This window comes from Pararge aegeria, chromosome 13 (genome assembly GCF_905163445.1).
Source record: "Pararge aegeria chromosome 13, ilParAegt1.1, whole genome shotgun sequence".
Classification (NCBI taxonomy): Eukaryota; Metazoa; Arthropoda; class Insecta; order Lepidoptera; family Nymphalidae; genus Pararge; species Pararge aegeria.
This window is the reverse complement of record NC_053192.1, coordinates 2,202,438-2,227,695: the sequence shown is the minus strand read 5'-3', so window position 1 is coordinate 2,227,695 and position 25,258 is coordinate 2,202,438. Positions and strand designations below refer to the sequence as shown.

The window sequence follows — 25,258 nt, the reverse complement described above, 5'->3', positions numbered from 1 at the left end:
CGTTTTGAAACGAGTTTAAATGCAGAAATATATGAACTCAACTTTTCATTTCTTTTTAAAGATTTCGAGGGTAGAGATAAATTGTTAAAGAGAAGACATAGATATACATATTTATTATCTGAATTTCCAGAAGGAATGCTCATGTTTTTAGGATATGTGCCTATATTTATTTATTTACCAACCCGATTTCCAGCAGCGCCAATTTGGGAATTTATAATTTACTTTTACTATCTTAGACTGCATCACCACCAGGTGAGATTGCAGTCAAGGGCTAACTTGTAATGGAATCATAATAATAATAGTACGACACCCGCGGTAAGAAAAGGGGTGGTACACCACGCGGCATATTTTATTTATTATTTATTTATTTTGTACACAAATAAATCGATAGTACCATGAATTTAAAGATATTTTGTATCACCCATATTGCTTGAATAATAGATTAGAAAATTGCGCCTCCTTTTTGCGAACGAGGTCACTGACTAAAATCTTTATACTATAAATTACCAAATTAACATATAAATCATAGTTTGCTATATCATATTATGATAGATAAGACAAAAAAGCTAGGTATCTAAAAAACAGGCTCACCTGTGGTCATTCCCACTCCCACAGCAATCAAAAGACTTCCTTACAAGTTCACATCGAAGAGCCTAGTTCACCTTGAGGCTACATTCCTACAAATTCGTATTATTATTCTCTGACTGCCAACCTACGCGCAGTTTGTATTAGCAACCGCAGTCCAACAATCATACAGTTTGGAAACTATCATAAGCACTCGGTGAGCTCAAAGCTTATACATAAAACGATAGTAAGGATTTTTTTATTCCACTCGAGTTACGAGTTAGCCCGTGACTGCAATCTTACCAGGTAGTTAGTGATAATTTAGTCTAAAATGGTAGCGGACTATCCTGTTAGGGAGTAGTGAGTGAGTAGTCATAACCCTAATCGGCTTCCACGCGACATCGCACCGGAACACTAAATCGCTTAGTGGCACGTATTTGTAGGGTAGGGTGGTAACTAGCCTCAACTACAGCCTTCCAGAGACAAGACCAGACCAGAGAAAATTCAGAAAATATAATTTAAACCGCCGGGATTTAGCCGGGGATCGAACTCTACTCCTACTTAAATTCACGTCTAAAAAAGGTCGTATTAGCTAGCATGCTATCTACATTGACAGTATTATAAGAAATGACACTTAAATAAAAAGATGACTTCATGATGTTAAAAATGATTCTGACAAGCAATAACAGTTTAAATGACGAAAGTTGTGCAAGTTTGCACACATTCGACTTAAATAAAAAGATGACTTCATGATGTTAAAAATGATTCTGACAAGCAATAACAGTTTAAATGACGAAAGTTGTGCAAGTTTGCACACATTCGACAACTGAACGAAACCTATCTAGGTAACTTGCTATTGTGTTATTAGATTTAGCGCGAAACTATGCTATAACAATTATGATAGTTATCAGTTCTAATAAGATAAGACTATGATATAATAAAATGGATCTCACGAATATTAAGTAATGATTTTAATGACATGATCTTGCAGACATTATTAAGGTATTAAACTCTGACGTGATATGACGCTTGCAGTGGCGTGCATAGAGGGTATGCATAGGGTATGCAGATGGTATAAAATGAAGAAAATCTCCAGTAAGAGTTATTAATACTTAAGGATAGGCTTTTTATACGTGATGTGATTTAAATAGATGAAAATGAAAAGGAACTGTTAGGTGTGCTTCAAAAGAATAAGTTAAAATCTGAATTATCAACTTTACATATAAGCTATATCGACATAGTTGAAGTTTCTTATAAGTCTTACTGGAGATTTTCTTCATTTTATATCATCTGCATACCCTGTGCATACCCTATATACACGCCACTGGACGCTTGCATATTTTATGCATGGCACTCACCGCGACTAATCTGGGCACTGAAATAACATTAAATAGTATATAATATAATAGTTGTGTGTAAAAGTCACTGTCTATTTAAAGTAATTGCGATAACCTCGCGTTTTTGGCACACTGTACCTATGAAAATAGTCCGCGTGCTCCTTACCCCACGAGGTTTTCGCTGTTGTTAGATGGCGCTACCATTAGCTTCTGAACTGTAGGGTTGATACGCTGTGGTATATGTTTGCCTGGTTAGATGTATAAGCCTTTGTTATTTATTAATGTTGGCCGTTACTACGTCCGTGTGATTAGTAATCAATCGTGAGAAATGTCTGCAACTATAATATAATTGTTGAGGCAATCGACATATCGATCGATGATTTTATTTGCGTAGAGCCAAATTAGTAATTTAATGTTTCATAAAAATCATCATCAATCTAATACTAATCTATTTAATGCTGGCAGACGTCACAAAGAGAATATGAAGCTTAACCCCAACAAACTGTTGTTATATTCTAAGGATGGTCGTGTTTATTTATTAAGGTATCTTTTCAAATACTTTAGAATCCCCCAATCTCGGTACTCTATAGTTCATTGACTAGTAGATGTTTTTTTCGCAAATATCCATTTTTACATTTGGAAGGTTTATATTTAAAAATGTGCTACGCAACGGAAGTTGTTTACACTTGTTTACTAAGGGACCTACGACTTTTTTCGACTGGTACGAAGGAAAATTTATAACATGATTCTTAGACCTGCGATTGCATATAAAAGAAGCTTCAAGCCATTTTTGTTTGTACCGCTGTTATATAATAATGCGACATTAATTTCACAACTTTATAAGTATAACAATTTGCATTGTATAGAAAACTGAGAGTAGGTTGTAGCTAAGTGGGAGATACAATAAAAAGCGACTTTGCTCTAACCAGCTCTTAAAAAGTTTTACCGCAATGACAATGTGAGATGGTGATAACAAAAACAACACCCGGCTAAGTTTGTTGTGGAATTCTTCTTAGACGTGTTTGAATGACGGCCGATTGGCGCAGTTTGCAGCGACCCTGCTTTCTGAGTCCAAGGCCGTGGGTTCGATTCCCACAACTGGAAAATGTTTGTGTGATGAGCATGAATGTTTTTCAGTGTCTGGGTGTTTATATGTATATTATAAGTATTTATGTATATTATTAATAAAAAATATTCATCAGTCATCTTAGTACCCATAACACAAGCTACGCTTAAATTGGGGCTAGATGGCGATGTGTGTATTGTCGTAGTATATTTATTTATTTTATTTTTAATGACTCGCAACTTAAATTTTAAGTGTATAACGAATGTAGCTAACGGCATCTCACTGTACCCACACATTTTTTTGTAATGTGCATAATTGAATAAAGAAATATTTGACTTTGATAAATTAATATGATCACTGGTTTTTATAAGCATAATGATGGCCAAGAAGTGGCCGAAATATGAGTAAGTGAATAAGATTACAAGAAAAAAATAAAATTATCATTTAGTACCTATACTTTATTAGAAATCCGTAAATAAGGTTTTTCCTTAATATTGAATTTTCAACTACGGTCATCTGCTTAAATAATATGAACATATCAGCACTTTTTTTTAATTCTAGAGATCGTAAACGATGTGAATGTTAAATAGTGAAATTATTATTCTCTAAATATGGAAAGTGAAAGCCAAAAAAGTGGCTGTGCGTTTTATATGACTGGCATCTTATTTAATTATATTTATATGTGATGATCTGAGTAGTAAATGCGTTGTCGGTCGGTTAGGAGGTACGATGGACTGAGGCTCCAGTTCAAAATTCAATTCAAGTTCTGCGTTAAATACAAAAAAAAAAAAAACGGGGTTTTCTGTGAAGAAAATTCTTAGTACTAGGCTCGAAATAAAAGTTGAAAAAAAAAAATTTGCTATCTAAACTTCATTACAAAACAATAGGCTAAGATCTCCATTTAAGTTTGGAAAAAAACCTGTATTTGGAGTCAAAATTTGTTGTATTTACGATTTATCGGAGACACACGCTAAGTCAGTCTCGGTTATTTTCACATTGGAGCAATGATGAAGGTATATGCTCTAAAACCATTTTTCCCATGAGATACCTCCCACCCAACGGATGGACGGACGGACGAATGAATGATGCATGGATGTTCACATAGAATTCCTATATGCAATTTTATTAGTGTAAAAAACACTATAATGTTTCGCTTGTTGTAGCATTAAATTTTATATTAATTGTCGAACATAACGCGAGATTACTGACGTAAAATTTACGTAACATTATTTAAAATCATCACATCTATGTGGGTATCGTATCAGATATGGGTAATTAACGTAAAAGTTGTTACATATATGACATAATAACCGGTGTTTCAGTTTTACTTTCATGTTAAAACCTCATTGAATATTTTGGTCACATGTTTGCGTTGCATACTAATATTATGAACGAGCTAGTTCTTCGAAAATCCCGTAGGATCCGTTAGTTTTCCAGGGATATAAATGTATTCCAGACGGACGGACTTAGAGTTTTCATGTATCTATTAGCAATTTTTTGTCGTGATTAGTATAACTGTGAGACTGTAAATAGATAACAAAGGTTATATTATAAAATTTCCCGGAAATGTTATCTAGGTGCTTATTCGGATTTAAAAAATCCTACATACAGGATGCAAGCAATGTATGTTTTTTTTCCACTACAAGTTAGCCCCTTTGACTGCAATCTTACTAGGTGCTAAGTGCTGATGCAGTCTAAGATGGTAGCGGGCTAACCTATTATCTGTTTGTACGCGACGTATCACCGGAACACTAAATCGCTTAGCGGCACGTCTTTGTCGGTAGGGTGGTAATTAGCCACGACCAAAGCCTCCTACCAGACAAGACCAGAGAAAATTCAGAAATTATAAATACTTAAATTCGGCCCCTGCCGGGGAACGAACCCGGTACCTCCTGCTTAAATTAAAGGTATGAAATCTATATTGTATTGTTTAAAGGCTATTACAATTTAAAATAAAGTTTCTTCATATTATTTACAGCCAATAATCTTATCCTTTTTGAAGCGGGTTAATAAACTTGTTAGTTTCACATCTCACGCTTAGTGTTTCTTAACATCTAACATATTTTGAAAAGAAAATGGCATAATATTCTTGGTATAAACAGAGATTTCCTAACACACTAACGACGAAACCGAACGATTACTTAACAAGTGTCTTTCATGGGTATTATGGAAATCGCCCGAACCGCAAACCGGTTATGATGAGATGGAATCATGTAGGCAAACACGAGTCTGTATAACGAAACCTACGCATCTGCCATAAGTGGTAGGTTCAATAATAATTATTGAAATATGGTTAAGCATCTTAAGAGGGGGTATAACGCAAACTACTACCTACTTTTAGATTAGATTTTTACAGTAGTCCATCAAGTTTGATTTACCCAAAAAAAAACATATAAAACTACATCATATTTTCAAGGGCCCTGATTGAGCGAAAACATAAAAACATGAAATTTTATCGATAGAAAAAACTTCGCTCACTCTAATTTTTAAGTATTATCAATTTGTTTTCAATCTGTTGCATGGTTCAGAGACAATAATTAATTACGTAGTTCCTATGAATACAATAAAAAACACTACAATAAAAATCAACCTAATTTTCTATGTTCTGCGAAAAGCAGGAGAATATGTGAGAGAATCGGGGGGCAGAGTTCGAATCCCAGCTCGCACTTCCAACTTTCAAGTTATGTGCTTTTTAAGTAATGAAAATATAACTTGCTCTAACGGTGAAGGAAAACATCGTCAGAAAACCTGCATGCCTGAGAGTTCTACATAATGTTCTCAAAGGTGTGTGGAGTCCACCAATCAGCACCAGGCAAGCGTGGTGGACTACGGCCTTAACCTCTTCTCGTTGTAGGAGTACACCCGTGCTCTGTAGTGGGCCTGTAATGGTTTGATGTGATGATTATGATAAATAAATTAATTTTGTTATATTAATCCGGTAAATTACGGTTATTAAATTTCGAAAATCGTATCAAAGTTGCGGAATTTTCATAAAAACAATGCTTCTTATCAGTAATGATCATATTACTCATAGCGTAGTCACCCACGAAAATGTTTGTCACTGTTATAAATATTCATATCTTAATATATATAAATCTCCTGTCACGATGTTTGTCCGCGATGGACTCCTAAACTACTTAACCGATTTTAAATTAAATTGGCACACCGTGAGCAGTCTGGTCCAACTTAAGAGATAGGATAACTTAGATCTTTAATTATAGTCGCAATTTTATTTTATTGCAAATTATTTGTCTGTAATTGATTGACAGTCACATGTTATATATATACTACTATACTCATTTAAGGCTTAGCGATACTGAATACTTTAAAAACAAAATCAAACGCAGACGAAGTCGGGGGCAACAGCTAGTAAGTTATATTAATGATCAGCTATTAATATCATTGATAACATTTTTATTGTAATATAATTGAATGTATCATAAATTATATAGGCATGAGAGCGTAAATAAAACAGAAATAGTTATTTACATAATATGATTTCTCTCTCAATTAAAGTCGATTAAACTATTGCAATTTCTAGTTACTTGCAAGGAGTTCCTTATAAAATACTAGATAATATATTACCACTTAAAGTATGTTAATTTAAATTTCTCATTAAGAGAAACTGCTTCTTTTGAGAATTATTTAAACCCGATTTAAAGATACAAGGTAAATAAATTGACCATAAGGAAAAACTTCATAAATTCTTATAACAAAAATTTACATATTACTTAATTCTTTTCATAATAGGTATATGTACGTGTCCAACAATAATTGACATTGACATTTGTAACAAGCAATAAATGTAAAGCAAGTGCCCCGTTACATGAATCATTGGGCAATCTCGCGTGAAAATCTAAAATGCAAATTTTATCTAGTAAATTATATCTGTGACCTCATAATATTATTTTCCAAGTTGTAACCGCAAGCTCAACCACAAGCCCTGGCGTATAGAACTTAGGTACTCGGTGCGATAATAATCTGTATTCACTTTCAATTGCACATAAACGTTTAGTAAATTTACACCGACTTCAAAAAAAGCAGATTTTAAATCGGTTGCATTTTTGTTTTATGTTTGCGACTTCATAACTCCGACATGTATTAGCCGATTTGAAACCCTTTTATTGAAAATAATATACTACATTCAAATTTGTTTCATAATAAATGCATCAGATTTTGTTATGTTTGGAATCAAAAAAGAAGAACATTTTTTAACAAAGTACAGGAATTGGCGTATTTATATTTGTACACATATAAAAAAATGATTGCACCTATTTATAACGAAGTCGGTTAAATATTTTTCAAAAACCCGCTGTTTACACATTTCACTATTCCTATATACATTCTATTTCCATTAAATGTATCTCTACCCTTAAAATGTATTTATTTTAATTTTAATGTTACTAAATGAAAGATTTAGGGTATGAAACTGTGGAGTCTTTATTAAATTGCCTAATAATAATGTGTGATGTTTATCTTATCATTTTTTGCTCTATAATTTGATCTACAGATTAAATGAAATGCAAAATAAGACTTTCCACGTGCAATTAATAGCATAAATATATATATATATATGGCATATATATATATAACAATCCATTATCTAAATTTAAAAATAAGATATATTGTTAATCTCGACCATTTTAGCCCGATTTTTACTATTATTGCTTAGAATTAATTGAAGACGATAAATAAGACGATAATTATCTTTTCATGGATTGAAAGTTGTAATAACAATAGGCTGCGTTATAAATTCTTAATATGTTTAGTTGGAATCAATGTTATTTTAATCATTAACAACACTGTGAATAAATGAATAAATAAAGATTTATTCCCTCGCGAGAAGAGTATACTCTTCCATTATATTCCTTATATTATTACAACGCTACGAACAACAGTTAATATGTATCAAACAACGAAGAGTTAGACTAAGTTACGAATATAAAAGCTCGTCTATAAATCGATGGTGTAATACAAAACAACTAACCCGATATTTCGCCAACAGGCTGCGAAGGAGCGGCGTCCGTTCCTGCGTCGCACCAAAGCCACCGCGCCACCCGACACCACCGATGCCGACGTCACCACTACCACCGTGGAAACCACCACAAACAGGTTCACAAGGCGAGGGAACAACAGGTTCAAGATACAAAAAACGGAAAAAGAGAAACCGCGGGAAAACGATGCAGAAAAGCCATCGTCGAATGGTGTCCCGGTTAAGAGTGATAGACCCCGCAACTTCATACGCCGGCGGCTTGGTGGGGCGAACGGTGAGTCTGGTTTTTGCATTCACTAAGCCTCTACAGACATGCCAACTTGTTGCGTGCAAACTTTTACAACACATATTAGAATATTTTATAATTCCCTTAATATTCGTTATTAAAAACTTCACTTACACGTTAAAATGCCGAGGCTACATTTATGTAATTATTTTTACGGAAAAAGTAATACATGTCAGTATTATATTATTATTCATGTACATCTGATCCTTTTGGATCCATTGTGTTGCCTACACTTAGCTTATGCATAAGTTGAAAAGGGTCGAGTTAACCACGTTTAATGTGTGCAAAATTTGATAGTTAATGTGTTGATCGAGGAGCACTTCGTTAGTAACGGTTTTTAATACGGACATGTGATAGGTAATAATTTTAATGCTTGAAATACTCTTTGAAGAAGTGTGAACAGTAACGTTAGGTTAATCAAGCTGTTAGGGAAATAATAGGCTTAGGATGATAATGTCAATAATATATAGCGCTTTCGTCTCTCTCTGGCACATATATGTCTTTATGCTGGCGGTCTTTTTTAAACTATCTCGACATTAGGTTAGGTTAGGTATAGGTAAGCGTTGACGACATAAAGATGCATACCTACAGACGTGCGAAAAGGTGGCTGCAGACCTAAGTTGTGGGTACAAGTTGGCATATCTGTCGGTGATATTTTTACATTCACTAATATTATCTGAACACAACACTGAAACAGCACACGCTAAAAACACCTTTCGAAACTTACATTTCCATATAATTACAATAATTATTCCTTGCTATGTTTGTGAAATACGTAGATACATGTGTTATGCTTTGTACCTATACAGATAGATTTCTGCATGCACTAACATTTGGTCACTACATTAAATGTTTTCGTACGATAACCACCTTTAACGGACCTACTATTTGTTATATAATAAAGGCCGTTATTGTTCGTTATATTTTCAATATATTTAGGTTTGAGAATACACAGTATAAGTCTACAGTTCTCATCATTGATTGCTATTGAAAGCTGAGTAAATGACTCTTCGCTTCTCAATGTATTGAATTTTTGTACTTATGCGTTTTGATTGTATTTTGCCTTGGAAAATAGACATGTCTGGGTGCCAATCAAACTGTTTGGCTACTGGTTTATGGTTTCGAAATTTGACTAACTGAGTTGTGTGGAGGCGTGGTTGTTTGTAGAGCCTTAAAATTAAAATCGACGAGTTCGATTCGAAACTAATTACGAATGTCACAACCTTTAATTATAACCCAAGCACGAGCTATTAATATTCTACTCTAAATTGGATAGAAGCAGGCGTTACTTTGCGGAAATCCATAATATATTATGAAAATTAAGCTTAATTTGCTATACTCCGCGAACGAAATGTGTGTGTTAACAATTATTCATTGTAAAGTCAACATCTCCTGAGGATGCTCCGGTTTTAAAGCGAAAAGTGCGTAGAGGGTACCATTGCCGAGGATCTGTTTGGTGTGGAGTATACGGATTAAAGAAATTATAAATTACACCATACAGATTCTCCTGCTGTTCGCGAAGTATAGCAATTTAAGCTTAATTTTCATAAATCTACTCTATGAAAAGATTTATTTGCTTGTTACTATTTGCGATTATCAAAACAAAAGCCAATGCGTTCGTTGGGAAACCAAAGTGGTAATTCCCGAACAATAACCAATTTCGATTTTTAAACACTGTTCGGGTAAATGAACCAAAAGCTTGGTTTTTATCTGGATATACCAATAAAGTGGAAACCTTTTGTTCGTTTATTCTTAAAATAACGGGCGTTTGCGAGACACACAAACATCAATAAATTTGTATATACTAGTATATATAGAGAATTTGCAATATGCGATTGCAAATTCTATATATATCATCATATCAACCGATAGACGTCCACCGCTGTACATAGGTCTTTTGTTATAGTTCCAAATATCACGGTTCTGTGCCGCTTGGATCCAGCGGCCACTTGCAAACACAAGCAGTCGTAATATACAATAATGTTTAAATTGAAAATTAAGCTTAATTGGCTATACTCCGCGAAAAGTAGGAAAATCAAAAAGAAAAAGATGTTAAAATTGTGAAAGATATCGCCATAGCTTAAAGTTAATCAAGATACGTACGTGTATTACACATACCGCGTACGGACGGCCGTGACAATGTTTGCTATACTCGACGTCCTTTCGTCTTCTTATTAAATATCATACCAACGCGAACATATACATTCCTACATAAGTACCCAGGCGATTATCGCCCCAACATCTCATAGTGTTACAGTTTATTGTTCCGTGAAATAATTATCCAATTGTCACTTGTATATATGAATCAGACCTTTACTAAGGTCGTCAGGTGCGGGTTTTCTTAATGAAATGGGTGGAACCAGTTATGACGTTTCCTATCTTCTCCATTTTCTTTATCAATAATAATTACGATTAATATCCTACTATATATAAATAAAATAAATAATATTACGAATGTGAAATTGTGGATATTTTTTACTCAATCACGCAAAAACGGCTGAACGGATTGGACGAAATTTGGCATGCATGTATACCGATTCCTTATATAGTTCTCGAGGGATAACTGAAAATTGTTTACAAGCTAAAACGCAGGCAGACAGCTTTGAAATTTGGTATACATGTCACCTATGCTTTCAAAAGTACATGTACTTTCTATACCGCTCTCAAATAGTTCCCGTGGTAAGATTGAAAATTGTTAACGAGCAAAGCTTTAGACAAAATTCTAAAATCCAGGCAGACGAAGTCGCGCGCAGAAGCTAATAAATAATAAGTTTTTAGCGCTACGTAACTGGTTCGTTATACAAATGGTTGGCGTGTTCAACGACGAATCACTAGATCCTGGATTCTATTCCTAGGGCGGTTCGGTTAGCTGTTTAGTTTTTCTGTCTCGAAATTTTCAGTATGAACTCAAAGTTTGGAAGTGTGGTCGACCCCCATGACTCAGAGAGCACAATAAGCCATCAGTTCCGGTAAGCATCACTAACTTGGGAGACTTCGGCCGTGGCTAGTTACCACCCTACCGATTTAAAATAACTTGAATAAAATTCTTTTATTTTCAATAATAGCACTACACTGAATAATATTTATAGTTCTTACGTAATCTTTAAGAATTCCTTCTATAACGATATTATTATGCATACCTAATTTAGAGCGCGTTGAACTCTTTAGAACGTAGAAAAAGCACATCTTATTTTAGCCGTACCTTTTGCGCTATATTTCAGCCACACCCAGTAAGGGGCCAGTTTGGATTAGAAATTAACATTGTAAAATGTCTATCCGGCTGATTTTTTTTTGTCTTAGAAATTGACAGTTCAAACAGATGGTCTAACTGACGGTAAGTGAAAAACCATCCCCTTTAACATAGTGTACATCACCTGATGCGAAGGTCATGCGGTAAAGGGTCCACCGGCAACAACAGCCTTTAGACCAGAGCACAGCAATGCTGCTTGGCGCCGCTTGGCGGCAGATATAAGCTTGGCTGCAGTAATTCTGTTGACGAGCTCTGTCATAAAGAGCTGTATTACTCGTACATTTATTAGCTGTTTTACTAGCTGTCCCTCCCCCCCCCCCCTTTCGCGACTTCGTCTGCGTTTGATTTAGTTTTTTGATGTGGCATTAAATTTAGTTGTAGTTCTAAAAAAATTTAAAGTACCTATTCAGTATCGCTAAATGAGGGGTTTGCTGCTGTCCGCTGAGGAGTTCTGTGATCTATCTCCAACCACAGTTTGGGCAAAATAAAACACCTATTATTACCTCTATAGTACAAAAATAGTTATTAAAAGGTTAGGTAGGTTATAATTTGTCGCAGTTATGGCGTAAAATCATCAAACACTCTCTTCCCCTCTCCCAAAGAAACCGAGGTTAATGTCGGGATAGAAAGTATCCTATATTACTTCTAACACTTCCAAGAATGTGTGTACAAAGTTTCATGAGGATCGGTTTAAGTAGTTTTTGCGTGAAAGCGTAACAAACAAACTTACATTGACATTTATAATATTAGTAGGGATAGGGATAGGGATAGGGATTAAATGGATTATAAAGCCTTTTTATATCTTCGCTTCATTGGGTGCTCTTGCAAAATATGTGCTTCTAGCCACGTACAACCTGAGTGAATTAGGTAATTTTTATTTTTTATTTTTAATTATTTTCATTATTATTTTATTATTATTATTTTTAATTTAATTTGTGCTTCATTTTATGTTATTTTTTAATTGTTAAGTGCACTGTATATGGGCTATGCCTTAAATAAAATTTTATTATAATAATAATAATAATAAAAATCATTTATTCACACGATTATTAAAGTGTGACAGAAATCATAGCTTAGTACTATGTTTGGGTGAATCACTGGTACCTAAACTGAGTAAAAACTCTTACTATAGATATCAGTGCTCTCCCCTATATAATTATTTTTGATACAACAACATAAGACTACGACAAGTATATTTTTTTTATATTATTATTATTATTTTATCAACCGCTCGACGACTAAACCTGATCATTACTTTCCATCAGGCCTGAAAGACTAAAAAAATTAGGTAAAAAGTTTAATACGCATCTGTTACGAGGCAAAAAACTCGTGCGTATCTTAGTCTCCAATATGTTACAAATACATAATGCAATATGACATTAATACAGACAACATTGCTAACATTCTCACGCGAATCGTTTAACGGCTAAATATCAAATGTTAGGCAAGTTTTTTTTTTAGTACGTAATATGTACGAAATCGGATTTCCTATTTCTTTTTTTTAACTGCGTAGCTGAGAGTTCTGCATATATTTATCAAATGCGTGTGAATTCTAGCAATCCGCACATGGCCAACGTGGCGCATATAGGCCTAAACTGTTCTTATTCCGATACCCGTGCCGTGTAGTGCAGTGCTGCTGAACCGATTTAAATAATTCTTTCACCATTAGAATGCAATATTATAAATAATATGAGGCTCTATTATACTATTCTATATTCATTATATTTATAATAAGATTACAGCCTGAAAAATTAAGCCAGAAGAAAAAAGATTACCCAATTATGTCATATTGTAATAATCATATAGATGATCAATACAATTAAAAGAGAAACGTAAAAATTCATCATTCGATTAACTCTTAAATAAAATAACTCAAGCTCATAATCTTACTCATACGAGTACTTTTCGTGGACGTCTCTAACAAAACTGTGACTATTTTGTTTACTTATACCATATCATTTCAACGTTTACTTGTTGCATTTAAATAAATAATAAATAAATATACTACAACAATACAAACATTGCCATCTAGCCCCAAAGTAAGCGTAGCTTGTGTTATGGGTACCAAGATAACTGATGAATATTTTTATGAATATGATACACATAAATACTTATAATATACAGATAAACACCCAGACACTGAAAAACAATCATGTTCATCACACAAGCATTTTCCAGTTGTGGGAATCGAACTTACGGCCTAGGACTCAGAAAGCAGGATCCCTGCCCACTGCGCCAGTCGGCCGTCATTTAAATAATAATTACATTTAAATAGTATATATATTATAAACCTTATTATGTGGAAGACGTGATGTCCCAGTGGGTAGGGCTTCGACTGCATTTTCGGGGGACCGAGTTCGAATCCCAGCGAGCACCTCGAACTTTTCTGAGTTTTGTGCTTTGTAATCAATTAAAATATCAATTTCTTCAACGGTGCAGGAAAACATCGTGAGAATACTTGCGTACCTGAGAGTCCTCCATAATGTTATTAAAGATATGTGGAGTCCACCAATCCGCACTGGGCCAGCATGGTGGGCTACGGCCTTAACCCCTTCTCACTATAGGAGGATACCCTGGTCCTTAAGTGGGCCGGTAATGGGTTGATATTATGATTACAAAGAGAAGATAGTTGAAAATTGCATGAAATAATAAACGTGTTATCAATTAATATTATCACTGCTTTTCGCAACGCTTCACGGTGCAGAGCCAAGTACCTTTTCTCCGAGATTACCGACCGACCGAGAGATATTAGATGAGATTTTGTTGTTTAATTAATGAGAAGAATAAAAGTAACCGTGTCAATGACATTCCTTTATAAATAGTACAGAATTATTTATAACCTGGAGATGAGTGCTACACGAAAATTAATTAATAGGTCTAATAATAGTGGTATCTTGTTTAATAACAAACAAAAACCCTGGCGTAGTCAGCGCTGTGGTCTTATAAGTACAGGTCCCTGGTTCGATCCCAGGTCTCCATGGAGACCTTCGCCGTGTCTAGTTCCTACGGCCAAACGATTTAGCTTTGCGGTACGATGTCGCGTATGACTTATCAGCCCTACCCCGAAAAGGTCAGCACGCTACCATCTTAGACTTCATCTCCATCTGGTAAGATAGGGCTTATAGTGGAATGATTAAAAAAAAATCCTGCAGGTCTAGAAGAGGCAGTTGAAAAAAATTATTATGTATATCCCGATTTATTTATTTATGTTATAATACCACTCTATGAATAATAATTGGACAAAAATAATAATAATTACAAAGTAACATTAATATTTACAAAAAAAATACTGTTCACTTATGGGCATGGTACCTACCCAAAATGCCGACGCTATTGCCGGCAACAGGAAATAAGACAAATTGACCCTTGTTTCATTTGCACTTTTATTATTCGGATGCTTTGAGAGTTGATAAAACTGTAGGACAGGATAGAATTTTGTATGTCCCCCGGGAAAAAAAAATCTTTTGTCGAAGCTAGCCAAGGTGGGTCTAACCTGTCTCGATGTTTGGGCATAGGGCCAAATATGGGCTCCTCTTTCATGGGAGATTCATGCATAAACAATGGCATGTAAGGCTGTCAATAAAATAAAACCTTTAGTAAGAAAACTGGTCAAGAGTATTGCAGAGTTATAAAATATATTGAAATCTTAGCTCATTAAAAGAATATTGAGTTATTTTAAAGTTTCCTTTTAACATTATATAACATGAAGATTAAATGTAGCAAAAAAAACTTTAATAGACTAATTTAAAATTAATTGCAGCCATTTGTCGAAACGCATAGATTGACGTTCAAGTGTTGAATAATTCCAGTATAAGGATTATAAAAATTTTAATGTCTTACGTAGAAATGTTAATTTTAAACACTACATAAGTCGAGTCGATTAATTTAATCTTAAGTCAGAATGTACTCTCGAATTATCGTCGACTGGTTTCGAAACGCAATGAAATGAACAAGTTTATTTAAACCGATTATCAGGGCTGTATAATTCTTTTTAATACTAAGAGTTAGGTGACATGATTTGAATAAAAGTTTAATTTTGTAGATTTCAAAACAGAAAAATGATTGTAAATGTTGACGTTGGGAAAGATAAACTACTGAGCTTTTTGACGGCTCTTCTCGGTGGAATCTGCTTTCCGAACCGGTGGTAGAGTCGCTACAAAAAGACATTTCAAGAACATTTTAAAGACGTTTAAAAAGACGAAGAGCTTATAAAGTATATTATTAAAAAAATATATAAAAAAAAATTTAAATTAATTTTGAGTATTGTATAATTACATTAATAATAATTATACGTATGCGAAGGAAAACTGAAAAGTTTACTTTCAACCAGACAGACTTTGATAATCCCCCAACCTGTAACAATTATATAAAAGAAAGAGATTTATCTAAATTAAAATATTGGCAAAAATAGCACCTGAACTTACCTCAATTATTATTTTCATCAAAAACTAATTTTTAATACATAGGTCCATAAAGTATTAAATGACTTATTTCTGGTATCATGGGTAAACATTTAATAATATTCAAAAGTAAGTTCATATTGATATATTATATTATATTATAGCCTCTTTAATTCCATAATACATTTTAATCAATTATTAATACATTATAATATGTGCATGCATAATAATGATGTCTATATATATATTAAATTCTTAGTAATAAGTAATAAAATCAAGTTTCGCTATGGACCCCTATACGGGTAAAGGCCTCCTCCATTTTTCCCCACGACTGTCTGTCTTTTGCTTTGATTAACCAATATTCACCTGCTTTTCTTATTATTTCGTCAACCCATCTTTCTTTCGGTCTACCTCTTTTCCTTTTTTTGTTGGACCTTGCCAGGTAGTTACTCTATTTGTCCATTTTTCCTTGTCCATACGTGCAATATATATATCAAAAACTAATTTTTAATACATAGGTTCATAAAGTATTAAATGACTTATTTCTGGTATCCACATGGGTAAACATTTAATAATATTCAAAAGTAAGTTCATATTGACAATATTCTATAATAAGCTAATATCCTGTGGTCATTTCGAAATTGTATTTCCGGAAGCTATTAATTAGTCAAACAAGGTAATGTCACTTGAATTTTAGGAACAGCAATAAGTAAATGTATCTGCCAGCGCTTCTTAGGGATTTAGCGTTTCTACATACCTTTTAAGGCAATATAAGGTGCCAAAAAAGGCAGTTTTTTTTTTAGTAAAATAGATTGGAACCCCAAACTAGGATATCCCGTGTCTTGGGGGTCAATGTCTTTTCATATGTGCATCGAAATTAGAGAAATAACAGAGAGAACACATACATACATATTAAGAGGTTAACATTATCAATATCTGCACAAACTTGAGCGTCTTCAAAATCTCGCTATTCGTTTCATATTTGGCTTACGCAAATATGATCATGTAAATAAATTTCGACTAAAGCTTAAGTGGCTCCCTATTCGCCATCGCTGGGATCTGCACGTTCTGTCGCTTCTGTACTGTGCGTGCTATTTAACCCAAAAACACCCGCTTACCTAAAGGAGAAATTTAATTTTCTTCAGTCAGATTTACGTTCTTGTCGTACGCCGACTTTGAGCATGCCGTTTCATAAAAGTTACTTTTATAAGCATTTGTTCATTGTTCAAGCTACTGAACTGTGGAATGCACTCCCAATAAGCATACGACTGCTGTTAAAGCCCATTATTTTGAGCAATAAATCAATAAAACGACAGTGAATAACTCTTACTCATATTTAAGTATTTATAGTATTTTATATTAGTTTTTTTTTTTTTATATTTATAATTATTAGTATTTTATGTATGTCTGGATAGGTATTAGTGTGTAATTGTTTGTAAGTATGTATATAATAATAATACACCCCACCAATCGGTTTCCCTTGCTTTTCTTATTCTACGGTTGCTTGGAAGAGATCGCTGCTAAGCGATAAGGCCGCCCTTTGTATCCTACTTTTTAAGTTTCTTCTTGTTGTGTCCATTGTTTTTTTTCTATTTGTGGCGTACAAATAAAGTGTATAAATTTAAAAAAAAACATTCATTAACTACAACAAGTGTTCTTTTTTCTGTAGTACAAAGACAAGAGAAAAAAGATGTAACACTATTAATTGCTAAGTAAATAAAGTGACTGCTTCAACATTAGTCGCGTACACGGATTCTGTATGTTCTTAACTCTGTGGCTGAAATTATGCTGAGAGTCTATTACCATTCGCATGTAACAGAGAATCAGCATCCGGATCAGTTCGCAGTCAATTAATTACTTTAAATCGAATAAAAACAAACTTCGACGTTAAAAAGATCAACTCGAGCGTGCAAGATAAATAAAAACTGGAATTAAAAGCTAGCTACCGTAAAAAGCGAGTGAAACCACGCTGGGGTACTAGTTACCGCTGGGATGCGGTGAAAGCAGCCGGTCAAGTGAATCGGCGCTTTCTATTACGCAATAGCATCATTAGATAATCGGTACTCATTATGGATATATGGGAACCTTGTAGACATGATTACTGATATGTTTATTCCATGATGTAAGCTTTATTGAATTCTTGTCAACTTATTGCCCGACTACGAAATATCAAAATAAGGGTAATGTAAAAATAAAATAAATATATAACACACATCGCACAGACGACCGATTGGCGCAGTGGGCAGCGACTCGCTTTCTGGGTCAAAGGCCGTGGGTTCGATTCCCACAACTGGAAAATGTTTGTGTGATGAACAGGAATGTTTTTCAGTGTCTGGATGTTTATATGAATTTTATAAGTATTTATCTATATTATTCATTTACAACAAAAATATTCATCAGTCATCTTAGCACCCATAACACAAGCTACGCTTACTATGGGGTTAGATGGCGGTGTGTGTATTGTCATAGTATATTTATTTATTTTTTTATTGCTATCTAGACCCAAAGTAAGTGTAGCTTGTGTTATGAGTACTTTTTTTATTATTCCACTGCAAGTTAGCCCTTGACTGCAATCTCACCTGGTGGTAAGTGATAATGCAGTCTAAGAGGGTAGTGGGCTAACCAATCAGGGAGTATGATAGTCGTACCCCTAGTCGGTTTCAACGCGACATCGCACCGGAACCGGTGCGATGTCGCGTAGCGACAGTAGCGAGTAAATCGCTTAGCAGCACGTCTTTGTCGGTAGGATAGTAACTAGCCACGGCTAAAGTCTCCCACCAGACCAGACCAGAGAAAATTCTTTCTATAATATACATAAATGCTTATAATATTCACACACATACACATTATACACACATAAACACCCCAGATACTGAAAAACATTGAAAAACATGTTCATCGCACAAACATTTCCCAATCATGGGAATCGAACCCACATCCTTGGACTCGGAAAGCAGGGTCGCTATCCACTGCACCATCGGCCGTTAGTCTTATTTTAAGAGGAGACCCGTAACATGTAGGTAGTAGGTTGATAATGACGATGATGAAGCCTCGTTGGTCTAGCGGTTATTTAATTATACTTGTCAACCCGGACACGGAGTTCACACTAAACCGTCGTTCCCGGTATCGCACATGTGATAGTTAATAATCGTTGGCACACCAAACCACTTTGTAGCCGCCTGGTGGAGTTAGCACACAAAAACTTAATTTATATCTCCTATGATGGACGACACAGAAAGCAGTGAATATACCTACAACCTATCTTGAATTATTTATTAACTTCAAGGTTCAAAAAAAAAAATATATATTACTAAAAATAATACTTACAAAAAATATATGCCGCTAGAATTAGCTGTTGGCTCTAAGCTAATAATATACAGAATGCGTTGCACAAAGAGCGATAAGGATTAATTTTTTATGTGTATACAAACGCATATACGCATAATCTAAAACGTCAGATTACATTGATTAGCTTAACAACGTAGATTAATGTAAGTTATACCGGTTCACCTTTAACTTGCAAACGTTAGGTATGATAACAATCGCTGCGTACACCTCTACTGATTGCCAGACACAGATCAATTATTCTAATCTGACAAGCGACTGGCGCAGTGGGCAGCGACCCTGCTTTCAGAGTCCATGGCCGTGGGTTCGATTCCCACAACTAGAAAAATGTTTGTGTGATGAACATGAATGTTTTTCAGTGTCTGGGTGTTTATCTGTATATTATGAGTATTCATCTATATTATTCATTCACAAAAAAAATATTCATAAGTCATCTTAGCACCCATAACACAAGCTACGCTTACTATGGGGCTAGATGGCGGTGTGTATTGTCATAGTATATTTATTTATTTTTTTATTGATTTTGTGTTATGGGTACTTTTTTTTATTATTCCACTGCAAGTTAGCCCTTGACTGCAAAAGAAAAGTTAGAGGTGCTGGGATTCGAACTCGGCCCCTGAAAGATGATAGCGCTTTGGTGAAGTCGAGCACCAAAGCGCTATCACCGCTTCGAAACTGAAACTGTACTTAAACAATTATGCAATAAATATACTTTATTAATGCATTTCTATTTAGTTCATATTATATATAGTATATCAAGAACTGTTAAGAAAAATGTATTAAAGATTATCAAAGTAAATTTAAAAAATAATGTATTTATTCAACAATAACCTATAATAGTCCATTACTGGCGTAAGGTATCTCCTAAGGGGACGGTGTTCCCTTAATCACAACAAATAACCACCAATCGTGAAAATATATAGTCTAGATATCTCGCTTATTAGCTTTGATCTTCTTCTTACATTAAGATATTATTATATTGCTTTTTATAGATAGTTTGTCGAGATATGTTTTTAGTAATAGTAGAGTTACTTACAGAGCTCGTCTGGGGACGCACTACCACCATGTTTATTTAAAAAAAAAAACCTAAGGTAGCTCGCAAATTAGAAGTTGTGCATAATAACATAACGGTTTTCCACTTATGATTATACTCACTTCTGATTAACAATGGTACTAATGTTTTGAAATTACATTGTGATAAACTAGTATCCCTATAGTACTAATATTATAAATGTGAATGTAAGTTTGTTTGTTACGCTCTCACTCGAAAACTACTAAACCGATCTTCATGAAACTTTTCATACATATTCTTGGGGGTATTAGAAATAATATACTATACTTTGCATTGAAAAAAAAATTACGTAAGATAAAATAATGTTTGTGAAAAAATCTCAAAATCTCATATATGACTATAGGTGTAGACTATGTAGCAGTACGCTGCCTCCCAAAATTAAGCGGGCGAAGCCGCAGGGCACATCTAGTACCTAATATATCAAATAGTTATTCTTTTACATTTTAAAATTATAGTACGACACGACACTTGTAATAATATAATATATCATATTATTCCAAACTAGTGTCGTGGGAATGTGCCCCATTTTGCAACTTCATCGTTTAGCCCCGTTGCCCGTGTCCCACGCTCTTATGACAGAGGCATTTTCCCCGCGAATTTTCCGTTGTGTAACGCAAGGCGCTAAAACGACGCTCGTTACACCATTAGAGACATAATGAATTATTGTTCAGCGTGTGTGTATGTGTGTCAAGTTGTAGGTGCAAAACAATGGCCAGGAACTGCCACAGTTCGAGTTTTTTGTTCTCGCTCCCAAATCAATGTACTGTACTTATTTTTATACGCCAAAGGTACGCCCGTCGCAGTGGCGTTAACTGGGTATGCAGATGGTATAAAATGAAGAAAATCTCTAGTATACGAGTTATAAAAAACTTAAGGATAGGCATTGCAAGAGTTATAAAAAGCCTACACTTAAGTATTGATAACTCGTACTGGATATTTTCTTCATTTTATATCATCTGCTTACCCTGTCACCTGTGCCTAACCTCTATGCACCTCACTGGCCCGTCGTATGTTATTAATAAGTCCCAAATAATTTACGTTGTTTTTACTTTGGTGGATATTTTATTGTATTTACTCCATAACACGGGTGTCAGATTTTTTTTCGCTGTGAAAGGACAACATTTTGCGGCTACTTTGTGTATAAGAACATTGATATCATCCTGGACTATCGATTTCCCAGTTCTGATCACAAGATTCTGATAGGAAAAAGGGTTTTAGATCAGATGAAGTCTGCAAACTGAAATAATTTGAAAGCGATACCCAAACAAATTGTATATACAGAACATCTTCGCTTACCAATGAATATTATCCAAGGTACCTTACTTAACAGATAAAATCGAATGTTTATTAAGATTTCTCTTACATAAACAACATAAGTAGGCCTATTATAAAAAAAAAATACATTTACAATATGAAACTTGCCTCTTTACGTTTCTCGCGAGCGAAAATAGCAATCTACAAACAAGTTTAATTTCCAGTGATTTCCACCGTTTTGAAAGTAATGATATACTTATGAGAGCGGCATTTTAGTTGCTACATATGGCCATTGTGAAATGTATCGAAAGAAATGGGAGCAATCAATGTAGGCACAATAACAACTACGATTACAACATCAATCTTGTCTATTAAAAGGTTTTATGGAGGCAATTAATTTGGGTTCTAACATAAGACAACTGACACGCACTTATATAAAACTTCTTGAAGAGAAATGCTAATGATATGAATAACTATGAAGTGGGAAGATTTTGTTTGTAATCGAGAAACTTTGAAACTAATGAATCGATTTTAATATCCTTTCACCATTAGAGTCTATTTTACACAGAAGGTTCAATTTAATTTTAGTAATATTAATATTTCAGTCTGAAATAGTAGTAGGGGAACCCGGCGTAGTAAGAATACATATCTGAAGGAGTAAAAACTGAGCCAAAGAAACATACAGAATCAGAACTAAACCCAAGAAAAAAATAACTCAAACTGGAGAAAGCTCGGAAGATAAAGGGAATTCCCGCTCGAATTTTCTTGATATATATACTCCCAAGGAGGTTTACAAAAAAGTTTAGATCACAAAAGCTGCTATTGCGACTTAACTATGATGGATTGATATATACAACAAAAGACCTATGTCCAGCAGTTAGTTTAGTATAGTTTTTTTTTTATTATAACCTATGTTACTTGGTGATAGTTTAGCTTTCTCTTGGTAAAGAAATGGTTAAAATCGGTCCAGTACTTTCAGAGCATTTTGGGTGCAAACAAATAAAAAAAAAACCTCTTTATAATATTAGTATAGTAGTAATCCTACCAATTTTGTTAAAGACTTATTAAACAAATTATAAAATAAGGTTTAAATTACGCTGTCGATGAAGGTACACATAATTGAACGCTGTGACGTAAAATAACTGTTACTTTTATGTGGGTCGGCTCCTATAATTAATCAATACAAAATAATGGTCCTGTCGTTTACGACTCAAACTATTTTGAATTATATTCATCGATTGCTAAGTCATCATCATCATCATCACATCAACCGATAGACGTCCACTGCTGGACATAGGTCTTTTGTAGGGAGTTCCAAGTTCCACGATTCTGAGCCGCTTGGATCCAGCGGCTACCTGCGACGCGCTTAGTGTCGTCTGTCCACCTCGTTGGGGGTCGACCAACGCTGCGCTTACCAGTAACACCCCTTGCCCCGCCGTTACCATAACCGCTGCCAGAGCCAGGAATAGCGGGGCCGCCGGGAACTAGGGGCTGTGGTTTTTTTCTCCTTCCCATTAAAGTTATGCCCGATAATGACCACGCTGGGCAGGCGGGTTGGTCATCGCAGGGCTAGACTGATCGCCCCGGCGTCGCTGCGGCCTGACACCGGTCTGTGCCATTTGTTCAGCCTAGCCAATTCGAAGTGGTTATACCACCACTTGTCGGTCGCCAGAACCTCGTCCGTTAAACGGCAGGGTGCACCACGTGCAGGTGAGGTTGGCAATTTGGGAGGCTGACTGGTACTAGCCAGGCCCACTTACACCCCTTTGCTAAGTATTACAAGCTATTTCTATAGAATGAGAATAGATTGATCGAATAATTTATTTTTAATCATTTAATTTATAGAAATTCAATTTGAAAATTACTTCTTCCTTCTTAATGCCTACATATAATGGAATATTATTAGTCAAGCTGAAGATAAATGTCTAATAATAGATAATTTAATAGATATCTGTTTTAGAAAATAATTGCGATATGCTGTTTCTCAACATCTTATTATTTTCTTGTACTCTAGAGACTTTCTTATGATAGTATATGATTATGAATATTTTTTATATTCGTGTCACAAATCTGTAATGCTTTATCTTTTCTGGAGCGATATTAATAAACCAACGAAAAATATATTTTTGTAGGGAAATAATAATTACAAACTAAAATTAATATTTACAATAAATATAAGGCGTCTAACTTACTCATGGGCATGGTACCCAAAATGTTTGAATAGCTAGACTTAGCCGTTGGGCTAAATAAGCGCCAGCTCTTGGGGCACCAGACGTAAGGACCAATTTTTGTGACATTATGTTAATAAAATTTTGTTAATTATGAATTAATAATCCTAAATCGCTTTTTAATGTCTGAAAAAGTACATGTGAAATTTTTGGAACGATATCTTTATATAAGTAATAGGTAATCTTCGATATGATTAACTCATCGCAGCATGAAAGTAAATGGAAATTTACTTTCATGCAAGGATAGGAACTGAGCCACGAGGCCACTGAGCTTACATATACATGTTGACTTTTCGCCTTACAGCAATGACTTATTTAAACTATCGAATTAAATCGAACTGTTCATTGGTAATAAACAATAAATAAAAAGAAAACTAAATAAAAAAAGTTTGGTTAAGAAGCATCCTATATCGATAGAGCAGGGCGTGCGGCAGCGGTATCTATTCGGGTCGTTTAAAGTAACAGAATAGGATACGTAATTTGATCAGTAGCATGCAGAAATTAATATTTATGTTTATTAAGATCGGTGTAGTAAACTTTAATGAGTTATATTATTTCGTTTTGAGTTACTATAAATTGAATATATTAAAGAGGTTGTATCGACAGCTTCTCAATGAAAGGGGAATGAAAGGGGTTTAGGCCGTACCTAGTCTACCATGCTGTTCCAGAGTGGCTTGGAGGTAGGAATCGTATATGGAATTTTATATAATGGAATAGGTAATATTTATTTATTTTTTTATTTTATTTATACACTTTATTATTTTTATTGTAATAGAAAAAAAAAACAATGCACACAAGAAAAATTAACTTAAAAAGTAGGATACAAAGGACGGCCTTATCGATTAGTAGCGTTCTCTACCAGGCAGCCTTAGGATTAGGTAGACATTCTATTAAATTTTTCACAAAAATTTTATCGAATCAATGTCGTGTCAATTCAGTAGATACCGTTTTCGCAGCAACGTGATACACCTATTGTGTTTTGGATTGTATTTAACCTCTTGTGGCGGTGTATTATGTATGTATTTGCGGGTTCGGAGAGTCACATCCGGTTATTTATCGGTCCGTAAGCACCGAACAATGCTTTGAATTAATAGGTTCTGTTCTTCATGTTATACAAGTCGCACTGAAGTAAACATTGCCAAACATTCGTAAATCTATATTTATCTCATCAATCATAATATTATAAAAGCGGAAGTGTGTTTGTTTGTCTTCACTTTACCTGATATTTGGAATAGAGTTACTTGAAAGGACGGAGAGCAGCATAGGCTAGGCTTATTATCACATGAAAACCACCGGTTCCCATGGTACTGTAGCGTCATCTAGTAGGAAACGTTGCAGTTTCGATCTACTTATTCAATAAGACTGATGTGAAAGGCATATACTAATTTCGGCATCGACGGTAGGAGAGCCGTAGCTTAATTGGCGAAAGCGCTCAGGCCGCTATTGCCCGAGAGTCGCAGGTT

At 34.6% G+C, this 25,258-nt stretch overlaps 1 protein-coding gene across 1 annotated transcript in view; it reads left to right on the top strand.

The window, feature by feature from the left end:
* Positions 1-25,258, top strand: part of LOC120628982 (flocculation protein FLO11) — an 87,038-nt gene that overhangs the window by 54,722 nt on the left and 7,058 nt on the right. Inside the window, exon 19 of the mRNA XM_039897691.1 lies at positions 7,973-8,234. Coding sequence (XP_039753625.1) covers positions 7,973-8,234 — 262 coding nt within the window. The remainder of the gene's footprint in view (positions 1-7,972; positions 8,235-25,258) is intronic.